An 18811-nucleotide genomic window follows, 5' to 3' on the forward strand; every position below is an offset into this window, starting at 1 on the left:
AAATTCTGCCAGGGCTATATAAACTTATGAACACAACTGTATGTATTTATTCTTTAACAGGTTAATAATGTATTTACAGGAGCTGTATGCTGCAGGAGAAAAACGCATGGGGACCGATGAGTCCAAATTTAATGCCATTCTTTGTACACGCAGCAGAGCACATCTGAATGCAGGTAATTCGAAGCACCCCTGTTTTGACAAATAAAAAAATACTAATTCTTATTTATAACCTTATTTAGCAAATGTTAATAGGAGCAGATTTCATGAATCACAGAAGCTTCTATATCAAGAGACAAAATTGTCTGCAGACATTTGATGTAGGCTAAAGATCTCTCGGTAGCTGGAAAGGTTACCTGGTAATACTGTGGTAATAATATGGGTACTTGGTCCATTTAAGACAGTGGTGGTCAACTTGAAAATTATAGAAGATCTCAAGTGTGGCTTACAACACTTCCAGAGGGCTGCATAATAGCAGTGCATTTGAGTTCATTGCATCAAGTTGGGCAGCCTATTCAAAATGAATGGGTTATAATGCACCTCAACACCCAGCATGTTTGGTCCTACTGCAATTTGTTTAAGCTTATCACAATGCACACTGAAGAAGTTGGAGTACAATAACCTCCAGCATTTGTGTCAGTGGACGCAGTGATGGTCCCTAACATTGGTATTAGTGAATGCAGGAATAAACTCCAGCAATGGTTTCCATGGATGCAATACTAACCCGCAATGATGGTGTCAGTGGACGCAATAACCCCCAGCGATGGTGTCTGTGGACGCAGTAATAACTTCCAGCATTGATGTCAGTGGACACAATAATAACCACCAGAATTGGTGTCAGTGGATGCAAAAATAATACCCAACATTGGAATCAGGGGTTGCAAAAATAACCCCCAACATTAGTGTCAGTGGATGCAAACATAACCCCCAACATTGATATCAGTGGATGCAAAAATAACCCCCAACATTGGTGGCTGTGGATGCAAAAATAACCCCCAACATTGGTGTCAGTGGATGCAAAAATAACCCCCAACATTGGTGTCAGTGGATGAAAAAATAACCCCCAACATTGGTGGCTGTGGATGCAATAACCCTCCACATTGGTGGCTTTGACGCAAAAATAACCCCCAACATGTGTTGTCAGTGGATTCAAAATAAAAGGCATACGTTCATTTTTTAACTTTACTATTCTGCTACATTACCTTAGTTACACTTATTTGATATCATTTAAATCAGTAGACTTTGTTGATTATAATTTTGTGAATATACGGGGGTGCTCACTTAAGTAAATGTTACAATGGAAATAATTACAGAAAAATGCATGTTTACGATTTTTTTATGCTATTTATTTTCAATAAAAATCAAGGAAAAAATATATGTATCCAAATATGCTATCAAATTAAAGTACTGTTTAAAAAATAAATAAATAAAATGTATAATACATTATAGTAGCCTCCAAAACCTAGAGAATATAATGTGCAACACCAAAACATTGATTGACAAAAAGAAGAAAAAATGTTCTGGGACTTAATGGGAGATTCAGGGAGAAAAACATGCACTAGTCACTCCCATACCAAAAAAAGCCTCACTGGACCCCACCAATCTGAACAACCTATGACCCATCTCCTTACTCCATTTTGCCTCCAAATTCCTTGAACACTCGTTGAAAATAACTTTCTTAATCCCCTTCAGTCTGGATTTCATCCACAGCACTCCACAGAAACTGCTCTCCTAAAACTCACAAAAATGACTTGCTAACAGCTAAAACCAACAGTCATTATTCTGTACGCTTAAACCTCGTACACATGCACGGTTTTCTCGGTACAGAAACAGCAAGAAAACTGCTGGCAGAGCTTTTTGCCCAGAAAAACGTTTTTGTGTATGGTTTTTCGTCGAGAAAACTGCCTGGAATCTCAACGCGAAAAATAGAGAATCTGCTCTCTATTTTCTCGTTGGGATTCTCGGCAGTGTTTTCTTGCCGAGAAACCCGAGCGTGTGTATACTCACCTGCCTCCATGGAAACTCGCACATGCTCGATGAGATTTTAGCGCATGCGCGGTAGCTTCCAAGGCATAGTGTAGGGTGTAGCAAAATGGCGGCGACGGCATCGAATGTGACGAGCGTCACCACGTTCTTGCCATTCAAAAGAACGGCGGTGTGTACACTTGGCGAGCAAGAAAGCTTGCTAGGAATCTTGTCAGGAAAAACCACGTTTTTTTCCTGACTGGATTCCCGGCTTTACTCTTGGACCTCTCCGCTGCCTTTTGATACAGGTGATCACCCCCTCCTTCTTAAACTCAATTATCTTAGTTTCCACGGCTGCTCTCTCCTTAAGTTCGAATCTGGCCTATCTCACCACACCTTCAGTGTCACTTACAACTCCACTTCCTCCTCTACAACTCCTCTTACTGTTGGGGTCCCCCAAGGTACTTACCTGGCAGGGGAGACACCATGATCATGAAGGTGGTTCTCCCAGGGCGAGGCACGGCTATTGCACACTCTAGGCCGTGCTGATCGTGGTTGTCTTCCCTGCCGCTTCTCGGCCTTTTGGCTGGGACTGGGTGTGGTATCTGTCCTTATCAGTTGTCAGCGGAGCGCTGAAGCACCTCCTACATGGGGAGGGTGGATGCAATCCAATGACGTCATTGCACCTGGAAGGATGGTTTCAGCAGGGACTACGCTGTGCTGCCCGACAGAATACTGGGGGCCGGCCCATGGTTGAGTCTGAGCCATCTGGAAGGGTGCTCCTGGTGAGGATGGGTGCTGTGCTTGGTCTTGGTCTTTTTGCCGAGTTCTAGTCTGGCCTTCTGGCTGGCTGGTGTAAGTGCTATCTCTGTCAGCGATCCGGTAGGAGGAGCTGGTAATGCCCTGGGATACGACGGGGTAGGACCATGCAAATCCGCCGGGTTGGCTGGCAGGGGTGGAGGGCTGCACTGGCCGGTCGGGGGGTCAGATATGGAACGAAAAGCCTATGGTGCATGTGCCCCTGGAGTGGCAGTCCAGGGGTATCTGAAGATCACTGTGTGTGAGGGACACATTGATTTAAGATACCACGGTCACTGCACCAGATACACGCTTTTTTTAGCACCTGCCTCCTGGGCCGGGCCTTTTGGCTAGGACCGGAGGAATTTTTTATTCCTGGCCAGAGGGCCTGGTCATTGTTTTACCACAATGGCCACTTCTTTCACTCTCCTCTCCACTATCCCTTCCCCCACTTTATTTTATTTAAGCCTGTGTTTGTCACTTTTTTGTCTTTTTTTGTTGTGCACGTTTTGTCACTGTGTGATTAGTAGGGTGCGGGTCCTCGGGCCAGCCCTGAACGTCTTGGGAGTGGGTGGACATGGCCTTCTGGCTTAGTTCGCCTGCTCTCATGGGGTCTCCCTTCGGGGGAGCCCCACCTAGTACTGGGAGGGTTCTGTTTCGGCAGTCCCTCCGAGGAAGTTGGGTCCGTGTCGGCTTCGGTTGCTTGGACCACAGTACCTCAGTCCCCATCTGGAGCCTAACGCCCCGGGGGATCAGGGTTTGGGTCCCTCTTCACAGGAGGACCACTTGACGTTGCACCCGTCTGCACGTTTTTGTGAACACTCTTTATGTGTGTGCACATTTTTTCTGCACCGGTTGGAGTTTTTTGGGTGTGTTCACACGCCATAGGCTTTTCAAAAAAAAAAAAAAAGGTTCTGTCCTTGGACCTCTACTATCCTTGATCTACTCGTCCTCCCTGGGTCAGCTGATAGCCTCCCATGGCTTCCGCTACCATTTATATGCCGATGACACCCAAATCTATCTAAAATCAAGCTCATAATATTTCCTCCCCACCACTGACTTCTCTGTCAAGATCAATGGCACAACTATCAGTCCATCCCTACATGCCAGGGTGCTAGGGGTAACCCTAGACTCTGAACTGTCCTTTCAGGCCCACGTCCAATCCCTGTACAAATCATGCCACCTTAGCCTCCGCAACATCTCTATAATATGCCCCTTCTTAACCAATGACACCACCAAGCTTCTAATTCACTACCTGGTGTAATGTTGGGGTGATTTAGCATCTGGGTAGAGCATACCAGTGAGCAGCAGAGTCCACGCCAGTTGTGCTTTTTAAGGGTTTGTTGACTCACTTTTATTAAAAGAAAGAAAAAACATCCATCCAGAATTTCCCACGCAGGGGGTTTCAAGTTTCTACATCAATAAAGAAATGGTCAAACGAAAATGCCAAGCCACATGGCTCTCTTCAGAAATACAGCCCCTAGGCTTACACTTCAGCCCTCTTGGCCACGTACCAAAGTACCTGTACAATCACTGTACCTTCTCTCAGCTTTTGTGCTGCTCAGCCCACAGCTTTGGGTCCTCTGTCTATACCATGCAGACATGCATGCTTCTCCCTTGCTTGCCTGGACTCCTTGGGAGGGTGGAGTCCAGAACACTGGTCTTGATTCTACTATAAGCCCAGGACCCACCTGCTCAATCAACCAGCCAGACTCCTGGCTGTTTCCAAAACCCGGTCCCAGGATTGGAGATTCCTGCCTATTTGAGAGTCCTGGGCGACCATTACCAGGACAGGGAACTGTAATATCACATACCCCCCCCCTTTGTTTCGATCCAGAGGGAGGAACACCAGCACCCATCATCATGGTTGGGACACCTCTGTGCTGGCTGTCAGCCACATAGGCCCAACCTTTTTTCCGGGTGCGCTTCCAGGTACGTCCCACCCTGGATCTTAACAAGCTATATTTCCCTACACTCAGCCTTCTCCCTCTTCTTTTGGGGTTCCATAAGCACTTCCTCTTTTGAAATTTAAACAGGGCACCCCTGGTCTTTCTACCAACCCTTCTGCCTCCACGCTTCAGGTTCCCAGGTTTCCCAATACCTTTGGACACCACACTGTCATGTACCTTTAACAAATTATTTGGTTCATCATTGATATACATATTCAAACCAACTTTACACCTCTCAATGTTGCAAAAGTCACCAATGCCTTTTTTTTCAGTATTTGCTAGGGCAGAGTCTGCAGAGGGCACACATACCAGAGGGTTGCCATCACCCACGGGAACCTCAGAGGACGTCACCTCCCCGGGGTTCACCCTCTCTGCAGGCAGCTGTCCTACCACTTGACTTGTTCTGATGCCATTTGTATTTTTATCCACCTGAAGAGACAAGTTCTCTTCTGATCCACATACAATTTTTACTGCACTTATCTGTTTGTCACCTAAACCAAACATTGGACTGGGGACCCCAGTCTCATTAACCACCTTCGGTTGGGCCCCAGTTAGGATTTCTGCTGCTTTCTGGTCCACATTTGGCCCTTCCATCTCATGTGATAGTACCACTGGTACAGCATACACGCCCTTCACCGACAACTGACCAGTACTATCTTGAACCATAGCAGCAGAAATGCCTCCTACCTGGCTGTTAGGTGGTGAAACCTCAGACACTTTCTTTTCGCCAAAGCCTCTCCCATAAACCTCTTGTACAGGAAGTAACCCATCAGCATACCTAGAGGCAACTTTTAACACTAGTAATACAGTCATAAATAAACCATTTTTGTCTCGTCTTCCTTTGTGCTGTACCACCTGCCACTCAGGGGTCCACCTAATGGTACTCCGCAGTACCAGACTGTCTGACTGTGGTGGAGACACCCCAGTATAGACTGGCTGTACATCCCAAAGTGTAAGCATCTCCTTTAACACTTTTGTTAGAAAGCATACCCTTGGCTTCGGATTGAAGTCCTTCCTGGGGACTTTCCTGACACTGGGAATGCAGACAGACTCACTTGCTGAGACGCGAGAGGTTGCAAGGTTTAATGAAACCTTCTCCCAGCTGGAGACGACCACAGCCTGGTGCTCTACCAGAGAGCTGCCAGGTGCTTGACTCACACTCAACTTCTCAGGTTCAGCACCAATGAACTGCTTCACATTACCATTGACAACATCACTTTGACACGCTACGTCAGCATCATTTTTGTAGGTTGCGGACAAAGTGTCTGCTGTGTGCTCGCCCTTATATGGTCCATATTTCTCACGAGGGTTAACCCCTGCAGCAGCCACCGCGCCCTCTGGTATAAGCTGTTCTGCCATCCCTTCTGCTGGCACAGCAGAAACTTTGTCCACCTTACTTTTATGCATGAAAGCCTCATCTATCAGGGACATTAGATTTTTACCCCAACTATCCCAATCTGTTGTAGCTGTGCTCCATTCATCGGCGCTCCTTAGCCCTGATCCATCCGCCCAAGGACACACATTAGAACAGATGGGTTTAGTTGCAGATTCGTTACCCAAATTACAAATCATGGCAGACTTCGGTAACACATGTTCTAGCACCACAGGTTGCAATACACCACAACCACCACCACCTTGCTTGGGTGGCGCTTCATAAGCCTCACACACCTTTGCATTTTTCACATGTTGTTTTAACCCACCATTTACCTGCACATTTTTAGTACTAGCAGCTTGCACTAACACATTACCATTACACGGTATAGTTCCACTCTGTCCCACCAGAGTGACATACCAGTTGTCCATGGCAACCTCCGACTTCAATACATGAAGTTCCCTGGAGATTTCTGGGGACAACTGTGCAGTCTTACCATCAGTTGCTACAGGCAACGGCCCATTTGTGACAACAGCTTTTGCTCTGAAATAACCTGGGGTTTTCCCAACAGCAGCAAACTTTTCATTAACCATAACACTTATAGCATTTTTAGTTTTTGCAGGCTGTCCTAGCCCACTGCCTACTTGAGACTGGCAGACATTAGACACAACACTTTTAGTCATCAATACAGGTTCTGTTTGGACTTTAACCCCTGCATTCCCACTTTGTAGGGAGAAGTAATCTTCAAGCACACATTTAGTGGCCCCACTAACTGGGGTCACTCTCACATTATCATGGACAGTCTCGTAACCAGTTCTTTTATACCTGCAATCAGCAGTCCCAGACATCATTTCATTAAAGACAGTCTTACCCACCGCAGTAGTCGGGGTCACTATCTTCATTTGAGTACGTTGTCTTAAACAGTCCTCAGCCACACATTTACTGGCCAACTCCCCCTGGTGGCCACGGGATGAAATCGCACCCCCTGCAGACACAACAGAAAACTCCTCCTTGTTGCCAGGGGTGACGGCAAATATATTTTCACCGGAAACTGGCTCAGCATCATTACCTCCAGGTGCACCCCAGAATCTAGGGCAAGACAATATTTCGTGCCCCAGCTGGCCACATTCCAGACAAGGAACAGGACGACTTTTCTCCAGTGCGTTTTTCTCCTGATGATTCCCGGCTGGCAAGAACGCACAGGGCTTTTTGTGGGAACGTTGAGGCAAATCTCTCCTGCAGCTCCTCTCTCCAGGCACAACTTCCACTCTTGTTGTCATGGGAGATCGCACTCTCCCTGCAGAGCTTTGCTGGTTCTCTCCAACATGCTGTATTGGCTCCTCCAGATGCCACTTGTCACAACCCTTGCAGGCAGGCACACCCCATGGTCCACATACAGCCCGACTGGCCTCCTCTGTGTTGCTATGGGCAACCACTCTCCGTCCTGGCTTTTGGTCAGCCTCTCTTCTGGCACATAACATAGGCTTCACAGACCTTTGTTTTGCTAGGGAGCTTTGCATTGGAGCCAGGGACAAAGGGCACTTGGAGACTGCATGCCCCCACTCGCTGCACCGCAAACAGCGCACTTGGTTTACAGTCTTGTCAGGGTTTCCCACACTGCATCTGCTGGACCCTGTCTCAAGCTGTGTCACTTTCATATTTTTTTCAACTGCTGCTGGTTTAACTGCAGCAGCGTTGCCAGGGGCAACAACACCCCTCTCCCAGGCATGGACAGTTGGGAGATCTCTCTTTTTATCAAAGGTTGGCTTGCCTTCCACTTTAGCTTGGTCCAATCCTGCCAGGTGTCGCTTGCACCAATCCACTGCAGATTCAAACGCTGGTGGACGCTCCACACTAGCCAACTTTGCACTCATTGCACCAGGGTTGCTAGGGACAACAGCAGCCCTCTTTTCACTGGGAAAACTCTTTTCAGGCATGTATGGGGTTCGATCAGGCGGTAACAACCCCTCCAGCCTCAGAGCTCTATCTATCATCTCAGCCATCCTTGCTTCTTTTAGGCATTTTGATCGCCCCATACTCACAATCACTCCAAAAAAAATTGCACAGTTCAGCAACAAATTAGAGCACTGTCTCTTTAAGGCTAGTCACCTTTCTCTTACAGGTTCTCCTCACCTGCACACACACAGATTATGCAGTTTCTGGCAATAGCTCACTGGTATTTGCAAGGATCTTCAGTCCATGCCCGCATTCGAGCACCAATTGTAATGTTGGGGTGATTTAGCATCTGGGTAGAGCATACCAGTGAGCAGCAGAGTCCACGCCAGTTGTGCTTTTTAAGGGTTTGTTGACTCACTTTTATTAAAAGAAAGAAAAAACATCCATCCAGAATTTCCCACGCAGGGGGTTTCAAGTTTCTACATCAATAAAGAAATGGTCAAACGAAAATGCCAAGCCACATGGCTCTCTTCAGAAATACAGCCCCTAGGCTTACACTTCAGCCCTCTTGGCCACGTACCAAAGTACCTGTACAATCACTGTACCTTCTCTCAGCTTTTGTGCTGCTCAGCCCACAGCTTTGGGTCCTCTGTCTATACCATGCAGACATGCATGCTTCTCCCTTGCTTGCCTGGACTCCTTGGGAGGGTGGAGTCCAGAACACTGGTCTTGATTCTACTATAAGCCCAGGACCCACCTGCTCAATCAACCAGCCAGACTCCTGGCTGTTTCCAAAACCCGGTCCCAGGATTGGAGATTCCTGCCTATTTGAGAGTCCTGGGCGACCATTACCAGGACAGGGAACTGTAATATCACATAGGTTATCTCTCGCCTTGACTATGGCAAATCCCCCCTCATTGGATTACCTTTACATACACTGCCCCCCCCCCCTTCAGTTCATAATGAATGCTGCTGCCAGACTTATCCACCTTACCAACCATTCAGTGTCCTTCACCCCTCTCTGCCAAGCCCTCCACTGGCTGCCACTCACCCAACAAATAAAATTCAAAGTAACAATAATTTACAAAGCCATCCATAACTCTGACCCCAGCTACATCACTAACCTAGTCTCAAAATACCAACCAAGCCGCTCTCTTTGGTCCTCCCAAGACCTCCTGCTCCTTGGCTCCCTTGTCACTTCCTCCCATGCTCGCCTCCAGGATTTCTCCAGAGCTTCTCCCATCCTTTGGAACTCCCTATCCCAATCTGTCCGACTGTCCCTAATTTATCCATCTTTAGATGGTAACCCTTCACTTTAAATTAGCTTATCCTGCTTCTAACTAGTACACTGCTTTACTTTAGCCATCAACTCATCCCCCACAGCTATTACCTTTTGTATCAATTGACCCTGCCTCTTAGATTCTAAGCTCTAACGAGCAGGGCCCTCTGATTCCTCTTGTACCAAATTGTAATGTAACTGTAATGTCTGCCTTCATTTTGTTAAGCAATGTGCAAACTGTTGGCGCTATATAAATCCTGTATATACACAATTATCTGAGCAATACAATACAAATACTTACCTGAGCCTGATCTCAATACAGCAATATGCAAAAGAGCTGCTGCTCTCTGCCTCCTCATTGGCTGAGAGACAGCAGCGGGAGCCAGTGAGTGAAGGACGGAGTGAGGCTGAAACAGAACGGGGCTCGGGAGAGAGCACCCATGAGTGCCCCCATAGCAAGCAGCTTGCTACGAGGGAATTTAGTAGAGGGGAGGAGCCAGAGTCATTGTAGAGAGACTCTCTTTGTGTTGTGTTTTTTAAATAAAGGGAGAATCAGAGCAGTAAGGTAAGTATAAGCACCAGAGAGTAATTGGCTCAGGATGAGGGTGATGGGTGAGGGTATTTTATTATTTTTTACACATTTATTTTAAAAGAGAGGAGTGTGATATTTTTAGATTGTTGGACCTTTTAGGGGAAACCACACACTCTGCAATCCAGTTTTGAACAATTATCACTATTATATAGTAAAAAATATATTACAAGTATAAAACGAATGAATGTCATTTTTTTTATTTTAGTGTGTTATGAATATCAGAGAACGTACAACCGAGAGCTGGAGAAGAGCATCTGCCGGGAAATGTCTGGGGATCTGGAGAGGGGAATGGTTGCAGTAGGTAAGTGGCTTGACCTAGTTCTACACATTGCCACTTGATGTCCTGAATACTCTGCAGAGCCGTGGAATGCCAGTCAAGCTTAGCTTGTGGCCATATGTCTGGAATTTGTGTCTCTTTATGACTACATTGTCCTGTGTGCACCTTTTATACAATTCTTATTATGGACTGATAACTTCTGTATAATATCAGCATTATATTGTGCACTCTGGTTATTTCTATTGGTGCTGTTGCTGATTTCTTTGCAGCTTTTGTTGATGCTAATGTGGATTGTTTCTCCTTTTTCCTTAATTGTTTATAAGCTTCCTGAAGATATCTGGTAATTCCGAGCTCACTCACGTCACTTTGGGTCCATTTTGCAGTGTTGTAGTGACATGTTGAGTGGCCTTTATAAAGCCAGCACTGATCCAAAAGATACATCATTTCTATAGTCCTCTTTTCTTAGTGATGAAAAACGTGTATGTGACGAGAACACGGAGGTCATTTTTATGCTGGCTATTAGTCCTTGCATTCCTGTTGTATAAGCTAAAGAACATTAAGGCCCAGATTCTCAAAAGAGATACGACGGCGCATCTCCAGATACGCCGTCGTATCTCTGCCTAGCGCCATCGTACCTATGCGACTGATTCTTAGAATCAGTTACGCATAGGTATTCAATAGATTTGACAGGCGTAAGTCTCTTACGCTGTCAGATCTTAACTGCAATTTTTTGCCCGCTAGGTGGCGCTTCCGTCGATTTCCCCGTCGAGCATGCAAATTAGCTAGATACGCGAATTCCCAAACGTACGCGCGGCCGACGCAGTAAAGTTACGACGTTTACGTTAGGTTTTTCCCGGCGTACAGTTGCCCCTGGGTCTATGAGGCGCAGTCAATGTTAAGTATGGCCGTCATTCCCGCGTCGAAAATTTATAAAATTACGTCGTTTGCGTAAGTCATCCGTGAATGGTGCTGGACGTAATTTACGTCCACGTCAAAACCAATGACGTCCTTGCGACGTCATTTAGAGCAATGCACGCCGGGAAATTTTAGGGACGGCGCATGCGCAGTTCGTTCGGCTCGGGGACGCGCTTCATTTAAATGAAACACGCCCCCTACCCGCCAAATTTGAATTCCGCCGGGTGATTTACGCTACGCCGCCGCAACTTTACAGGCAAGTGCTTTGTGAATAAAGCACTTGCCTGAAAAACTTGCGGCGGCGTTACGTAAATCAGATACGTTACGCCCGCCCAAAATTACACCCATCTACGTGAATCTGCCCCTAAATGTTTATTTTAAAATGAATCTCTCCTGGCAGTTATTATTTCTGAGGCATCTATCTAGCACCAGAGGCTGCTGTTAGCTTTGGCACTTCAACAGTATATGTACAGTATCTATATATGGAACTTACCTGCCCCTCCCCCTCCCTGGCAATATCTTGTGTGAATTTAGCATAGACACTGCAAAAGTGTCCAAATTATCAGTATTAGAGAAATGCAGTTTTGACAAAAAAAAAGGTAAATTCTGTTTTTTCTGAAGCTGGCTTTATGAATGTTGCTTAGCGTTCTGTAAGGGCTTGTACAGATGGCCACTTAATGCAAATGGCCAGCACACATTTGTACTGAGCCACATTCAGAGTAGCCTGAACATTACATGCAGTATTAGATGAAGCACACATATGTACTGAGCCACATTCAGAGTAGCCTGAACATTACATGCAGTATTAGATGAAGCACACATATGTACTGAGCCACATTCAGAGTAGCCTGAACATTACATGCAGTATTAGATGAAGCACACATATGTACTGAGCCACATTCAGAGTAGCCTGAACATTACATGCAGTATTAGATGAAGCACACATATGTACTGAGCCACATTCAGAGTAGCCTGAACATTACATGCAGTATTAGATGAAGCACACATATGTACTGAGCCACATTCAGAGTAGCCTGAACATTACATGCAGTATTAGATGAAGCACACATTTGTACTGAGCCACATTCAGAGTAGCCTGAACATTACATGCAGTATTAGATGAAGCACACATATGTACTGAGCCACATTCAGAGTAGCCTGAACATTACATGCAGTATTAGATGAAGCACACATATGTACTGAGCCACATTCAGAGTAGCCTGAACATTACATGCAGTATTAGATGAAGCACACATATGTACTGAGCCACATTCAGAGTAGCCTGAACATTACATGCAGTATTAGATGAAGCACACATTTGTACTGAGCCACATTCAGAGCAGCCTGAACATTACATGCAGTATTAGACGCAGCACACATTTGTACTGAGCCACATTCAGAGCAGCCTGAACATTACATGCAGTATTAGACGCAGCACACATTTGTACTGAGCCACATTCAGAGCAGCCTGAACATTACATGCAGTATTAGACGCAGCACATATTTGTACTGAGCCACATTCAGTGCAGCCTGAACATTACATACAGTATTAGACGCAGCACACATTTGTACTGAGCCACATTCAGAACAGCCTGAACCTTACATGCAGTATTAGACGCAGCATACATTTGTACTGAGCCACATTCAGAGAAGCCTGAACATTACATGCAGTACACACTTGTACTGAGCCACATTCAGAGTAGGCGTTTAGTGGGACTCTTGGCTGGTATGCAGCAGTAGGAGCCAAGCATTGCAATTTAAAGGCTGTGTGTACGAGCCCTTAGTGTGAGATTTTTCTCACCATTCATTGTTGTTGTGTTTATTTTGTTACATGATCATATTCTATCTCTTTTTTTTTTTTTCCCTCAAGGTAAGGAATGATCATTGGACACACTGTTAAAATAAATAGATATGCTACTGATGTATTCTTTATAATATTCGCTTTTTTTAATGGACAAATATCTGTGCCTCTGCATAAAGGAACATACTGCATTTGAATGAATGTTTTAGTTTATTAAAGTTATGTTTTTACAGATAATCTTCCATTTTTTTTGTGCTGTGCTCAATCGCCACAGTACGAAAATCATAGGACTATTTTTATTTTTATTTTTTTTGTATGAGGCACCTGTATAGTTGTCTATCTGTAAAACGGCCAATAAAGTAATTTCAGAATTACATTTCAAACTTGTATTAAATCATATATAAAATACAGGTGAATAGGGTGATAATTGAAACATTGTCAAGGGGTCACTGACACACAGATGAAGTAGAGGAGTCTCTGTCTAGGGTGGTAGGGGTGTGCTCTGCTGCTGGTGTGAAGTGTTATGCCGCGTACACACAATCATTTTTCGTCATGAAAAAAAACAAAGTTTTTCCAACTTCATCATTAAAACGACGTTGTCCACACACCATCGTTTTTAAAAAATGCTCTAGCAAAGTGCGGTGACGTACAACACGTACGATGGCACTATAAAGGGGAAGTTCCATGCGAATGACGCCACCCTTTGGGCTGCTTTAGCTGATTCCGTGTAAGTAAAAGACGATTTGCGCTTTTCTGTCTGTTACAGCGTGATGAATGTGCTTACTCCATTACGAATGGTAGTTTGGTAGAGCGCTCCCGTCTCATAACTTGCTTCTGAGCATGTGCGGGTTTTTAACGTAGTTTTAGCCCACACACGATCATTTTTTACAACCCAAAAAACAACATTGTTTAAAACGTTGTTAAAAAATGCAGCATGTTCGGGGAATTTTTTTTTCGTTTTTTCAGAACCCGAAAAATGATGTGAAGCCCACACACGATCATTTTAAATTACATTTTTTTAAAACAACGTTTATTTCATGCTGAAAAATGATCGTGTGTACGTGGCATTAGATCTTTACTTGTCAGAAGGACCCGGCTTTTGGCCATGGCAGAAAGGATTGGGGGGGACTGCTACAGGTATGTGCACCTCTAAATGCCCCCCCAGTGACAGAGTCTCTTTGTAAATGGAGGTTTTCAATTTGTTGTGGCATGTACACATTTTAAGGTTACCAGATAACTGAATATAAAAGGCTATAATAACCATGACACATTTAGCATAGAACTTAATTCAGGATACTGATTGAGCATACTTTGTTTTTTTCAGTAAAATGCCTTAAAAACTTGCCAGCATTCTTTGCAGAACGACTCAACAAAGCAATGAAGGTAAGTCACACAAATATATTCCAAACAAACATTCTTCACTGGAGCACAGAAATCCTCAACTATTTATTACCATCTGACAGCTCCCTTATGAACCGTTATATTATCCATACAGGAACTTAATTTCCTAGCTTTTTAGCTATGCACAAGAAAACATGTTTTATTTAAATGAGAAATGTGACAGTGCTGTGTGGAAAATAGTATATTATGACATGGTTTTGTTATGTTGTCAGTGGTGTTTAAGGAAAAGTTTTTAACTGACTCATCTTTGTTTTGTGTGTAGGGTGCTGGGACAAAAGATAAAACCCTGATTCGTATCATGGTATCCCGTAGCGAAGTAGATTTGCTGGATATCCGCCAGGAGTACAAGAGGATGTATGGAAAGTCACTGTACACAGATATCACGGTAAGACCTCTTTATGCATTCCTATTAAAGAGGAAGTAAACCCTGGTGGGGTTTCCCTGCAAAGTAAAGGCATAATGTGCTAGTATACATCGTCATCCGCGCTAAAGGCTGCATCCATCCCCCCCCCCCGTCTTTCTTCCCGGGGTTGCAGGTTCTGAGACTGGCCGGAGGACGTGACGTCACTCCCACGCATGCGCACGGGAGCCGCTGGTCACGGCACACGCGCCTCAAAAAACAGCACGGGGCCCGTTCCTTCAGAGCACATGTGCTGATGACCTTATCGGCGCTGTAAACAGTAAATATCTCCTGAATGGCGTACATTTAGAAGATGTTTACATTAACTATAGGTAAGCCTTATTCTAGGCTTATCTATAGGTACAACTTCCCCGTGGAGGTTTACAACCTCTTTAACACATTACTCTGAAGTGTGCACACAGCAGTGCAGTGTAAAAACTAGAACTGGGTAGTAACTGCAAATGTCCTTTTCTGTTAACCCAGAAGCTGAATAGCAATTGATGGTAAAGCACAGTACATAAAGGCATATGCAGAATAAGTCCTTATCTTTAAATTCTATCATGTTCCAAAACTTCCAATACATTGTGAGTCTGTTCTATGAACCTTGTTTAATCCCTTAAGGACCAGCTGCCACAGTTATACTGCAGCAGGTTGGCTCTCCTGGGCGAATCTCCATCATAGTACATCGGACGCTTTAAGACCTCTAGGGGGCACGCCCGCGACGCCGGCCGCGATGTCCGCTGGGCACACGCGATTGCTCCGGAGAGAGACAGAACGGAGATCTGTCAGGGGAGGAGAGACCGATCTGCTGTCCCTAGTGATCAGGAACAGTGGTCGGTCTCCTCCTCTAGGCAGTCCCATCCCCCCACAGTTAAAAACACTCCCTAGGACACACATTTAACCCCTTGTTTGCTCCCTAGTGTTAACCCCTTCCCTGCCAGTGACATTTATACAGTAATCATTGACTATTTTTAGCTCTGATCACTTTATAAATGTCAGTGTTCCCAAAAAAGTGTCCAATCTGTCCACCGCAATGTCGCAGTCCCGCTGAAAATTGCAGATCATCACCATTACTAGTAAAAAAAAAAGAATTGATGAAAAAAATGCCATAAATCTATCCCCTATTTTGTAGACGCTATTACTTTTGCGCAAAAAAACAATCAATGGTTATTGGGATTTTTATTTATTTATTATTATTATTATTTATTTTATTTACCAAAAATATGTAGAAGATTACATATCAGCCTAAACTGATGAAGACATTTTTGTTTCTTTTTTTTTTAAACATTTTTGGATATGTATTCTAGCAAAAGTAAAAAATATCTTTTTTTTTTTTTTTTTAAAATGTCGTTTTTTTTTGTTTATAGCGCAAAAAAAAAAGAAATCGTACTGTACTTGGTCTAATAGTATGACAAGAAAAGGGATTGTTTTTTTTTAAGGTGTGGGTGTGTGTATATGTGTATGCAGTGTGTGTATGTGTGTATATATATATATATATATATCCTGCAGGGATTTTTGACATAATCTGCATAGAAACAATTTGTACATCTTTCCTTCTTTTTTATAGGGCGACACATCTGGAGATTACAGGAAAATCCTACTGAAGCTTTGCAATGGCACTGACTAAATACAAATCCTTCCTGAATGTTTTCTTGGCTTTATTTCCCCTTCACGTTTTCTTCTGAAGCATGGACATGCCTTGAGTTGGGTACCCTATAATATATGAAAAACATTTTGACATCTATTGAACCATGACCTTGTCCTCCACAGTTGTGTTACTTTGGTAAATCAGTGCCAGAAGCAGTGATGATTTACAATGTGCTGTAATCCAGAACAGGCAGTTAGCTTTCAGGTTACTGCAGTCAGGTAAAGAGATGGCTTAAAATTAATTGCAGTAGATTACTGATCTTTTGCCCTAGCTCATTGAATAAAAACAAATACCTCTTACACTTTTTGTTTTGACGTGTAGAGAAATTATGTGTATAGTCAGATCCCTCTAAATGGACACATTCACAGAGATTTACTAAACTGGTGCACACAGAATCTTGTACAGCTGTGCATAGTAACCAATCAGATTCTAACTTCAAGTTGTTTAATTAGGCTTTTACAATGAGGCTGGGTTCACACTATACTACAGGACAGTAGTACTACTTTCATCCTACTTTGCTCTGCGATATTGGTCCTACATCGGTCCTACATCCATCCGACTTTCATGAACAGGATACTACTTTGATCCGACTTTGTGATAGTCTGACTTGTTCTTTGACCAATCAAAACAATCCCAGAGTGAGATAAATTCCTTTTACTGCTGCTATAATCATAATGTCGGATGTCAAAAGTTGGATGGTAAGGACAACGCTCCTACTTTGATCCGACTTCAATGATATTCAATGGGCTTAAGTAGGATCAAAGTCGGACCAAAGTAGTACAGGGAGCATTTTCAAAGTCAGACCGACTTGTGTCGGACAAGTTAAGACGTCTCTCATAGGGAAACATTGATGTTCACACGTCATGCGACATGAGCTCCCAATGTCGGAGCATATGTCGGACTAGTGTGAACAGCTGCACCAGATTCTGTGTGCACCAGTTTTAGTAAATCCCCACCATTGGAACATGTTTTACTAGAATATGTCTTTCTATTATATTGTTTAGCTAATTCTAATGTCTTATTTTTCTCTGTGTGTATCTATAAAACGGCTATAATTCAGTTTTCTCTCCTTGAAACATGGACAGTGTAGTACATAGGCCGCTGACCTTGGATGAAATCACACAGTCCTCTGTTTCTTGGAAATGTCTAACTGGGACAATCCTTATGGTAACACTCATGCTTGCTTATCATTTTGTACTTCACAAGTTGATGTTGTGAATAAAGCTCAGCTCCCCCTTTTTTTGTGGAGAGAATGGGGAAGGGTTACAAGTTCTGCCAATTTTATGGCCTGGACCGCCATTAGGGAGATTTCTCCTTACTTCCCTTTATTTTTTTAGGGTTAGACAAAACAAGTCTGTGAAAACTACTCAGTGGAGACAGACAGCAGTGTTTCTTTTCCAGTTTGTGTCCCCTATTGGGGTGACCTGTCCTGGTGTCGGATGTTAGACATGACAGAGCATGGGGCGTAATCGGCACAAAGGTGGCACAGACAGTATTTACAATTTGACATAGGAAAGGATTGAAACCTATCTAGTTCAACATCTGAAAACATTTTACAATTTACCAGGCCCAAAGGCATGATTTATAAGTCACTGAAACATATATACACTTTACTAGAGCACAAAATGGTAGTTGTATGCTCCATAGCTGCCAGTCTGGTGTTAGCCTGGAACAGGTTTGTGTAGACATAAATGACAGTCCAGTTTAATTAGAGGCAGAGTGGAAAACCATACCCGGGTAATTGAAAAGACCTATAAGTCCTATAATAATTACAAATAAGTCCTATTTGTAAAATGGGTGGATATGGTGGGCCGTGAAAGTGGAGAGAACTTGCAGATTCTAGGATAGGTTAGGAAATGAATACAAATTTCTGCTCCATCTTCAGGAATAACTCTCCCTGTGCTCTGACGATCAGAGTGGCAGCGACTAAATTGTATGGACAGGAATAGAGATCTATTCAGTCCCAGAATGATTTAGGCCTAGAATTCTACAAAGCCTGAGTGGAAGACGTATTCTTGTCACTAAAATTATTTTTAAGTCACCATGTAATGCTTTTTTTTATCGGATTATAATCGCAATGTTTTTGTACACACTGCATCTCTTTATTTACAATAGGATTGGTTTGTTTTCAAACAAACCTTAATAATAGCTATAAAAAAATGGCTATTTTTTTTTATAAAATGTCTTTTATACTGTTAGTTTCTAAAATAGCAATTCATTATTTGTATGTCTTACATTGTTTGCACACATATTAACGCCCTTGTCCTGCTGTAGCCAATCTTTGTAATGCTAAAAATATTATTTTTTCGTGTTCCAATAAGTTGAAGGAAAAAAAAATACAGTGATGTGCCTATATTGTGCTGGAAATGTATATCAGTTTTACAGAGATGTTAAAATGTGATGTACAATTAAATCAGTTTACAGTCTAAGACCAAGGCTATTTATTCATCTTGTGCTAAGTTTTACTATATAAAGTGATGTAAATTATAAAAAAAAATAAAATGGTGAACATAATATCTCG

General features: G+C 43.5%; 1 protein-coding gene and 1 non-coding gene across 2 annotated transcripts in view; both read left to right on the forward strand.

Annotated features, from left to right (window-relative positions):
• ANXA11 (annexin A11) overlaps nt 1-16589 on the forward strand; it is an 88917-nt gene extending 72328 nt beyond the window's left edge. The window contains exons 11-15 of the mRNA XM_040320622.1: nt 80-173; nt 10054-10149; nt 14166-14224; nt 14505-14627; nt 16210-16589. Of these exons, the coding sequence (XP_040176556.1) occupies nt 80-173; nt 10054-10149; nt 14166-14224; nt 14505-14627; nt 16210-16269 (432 nt within the window). The 3' untranslated portion in view covers nt 16270-16589. The remainder of the gene's footprint in view (nt 1-79; nt 174-10053; nt 10150-14165; nt 14225-14504; nt 14628-16209) is intronic.
• Nucleotides 2424-2582, forward strand: LOC120912486. Its single transcript, XR_005743085.1, has one exon. It is a non-coding gene; the product is annotated as a U1 spliceosomal RNA (small nuclear RNA).
• Nucleotides 16590-18811: the final 2222 nt, after the last annotated feature.

This window comes from Rana temporaria, chromosome 8 (genome assembly GCF_905171775.1).
Source record: "Rana temporaria chromosome 8, aRanTem1.1, whole genome shotgun sequence".
Classification (NCBI taxonomy): domain Eukaryota; kingdom Metazoa; phylum Chordata; class Amphibia; order Anura; family Ranidae; genus Rana; species Rana temporaria.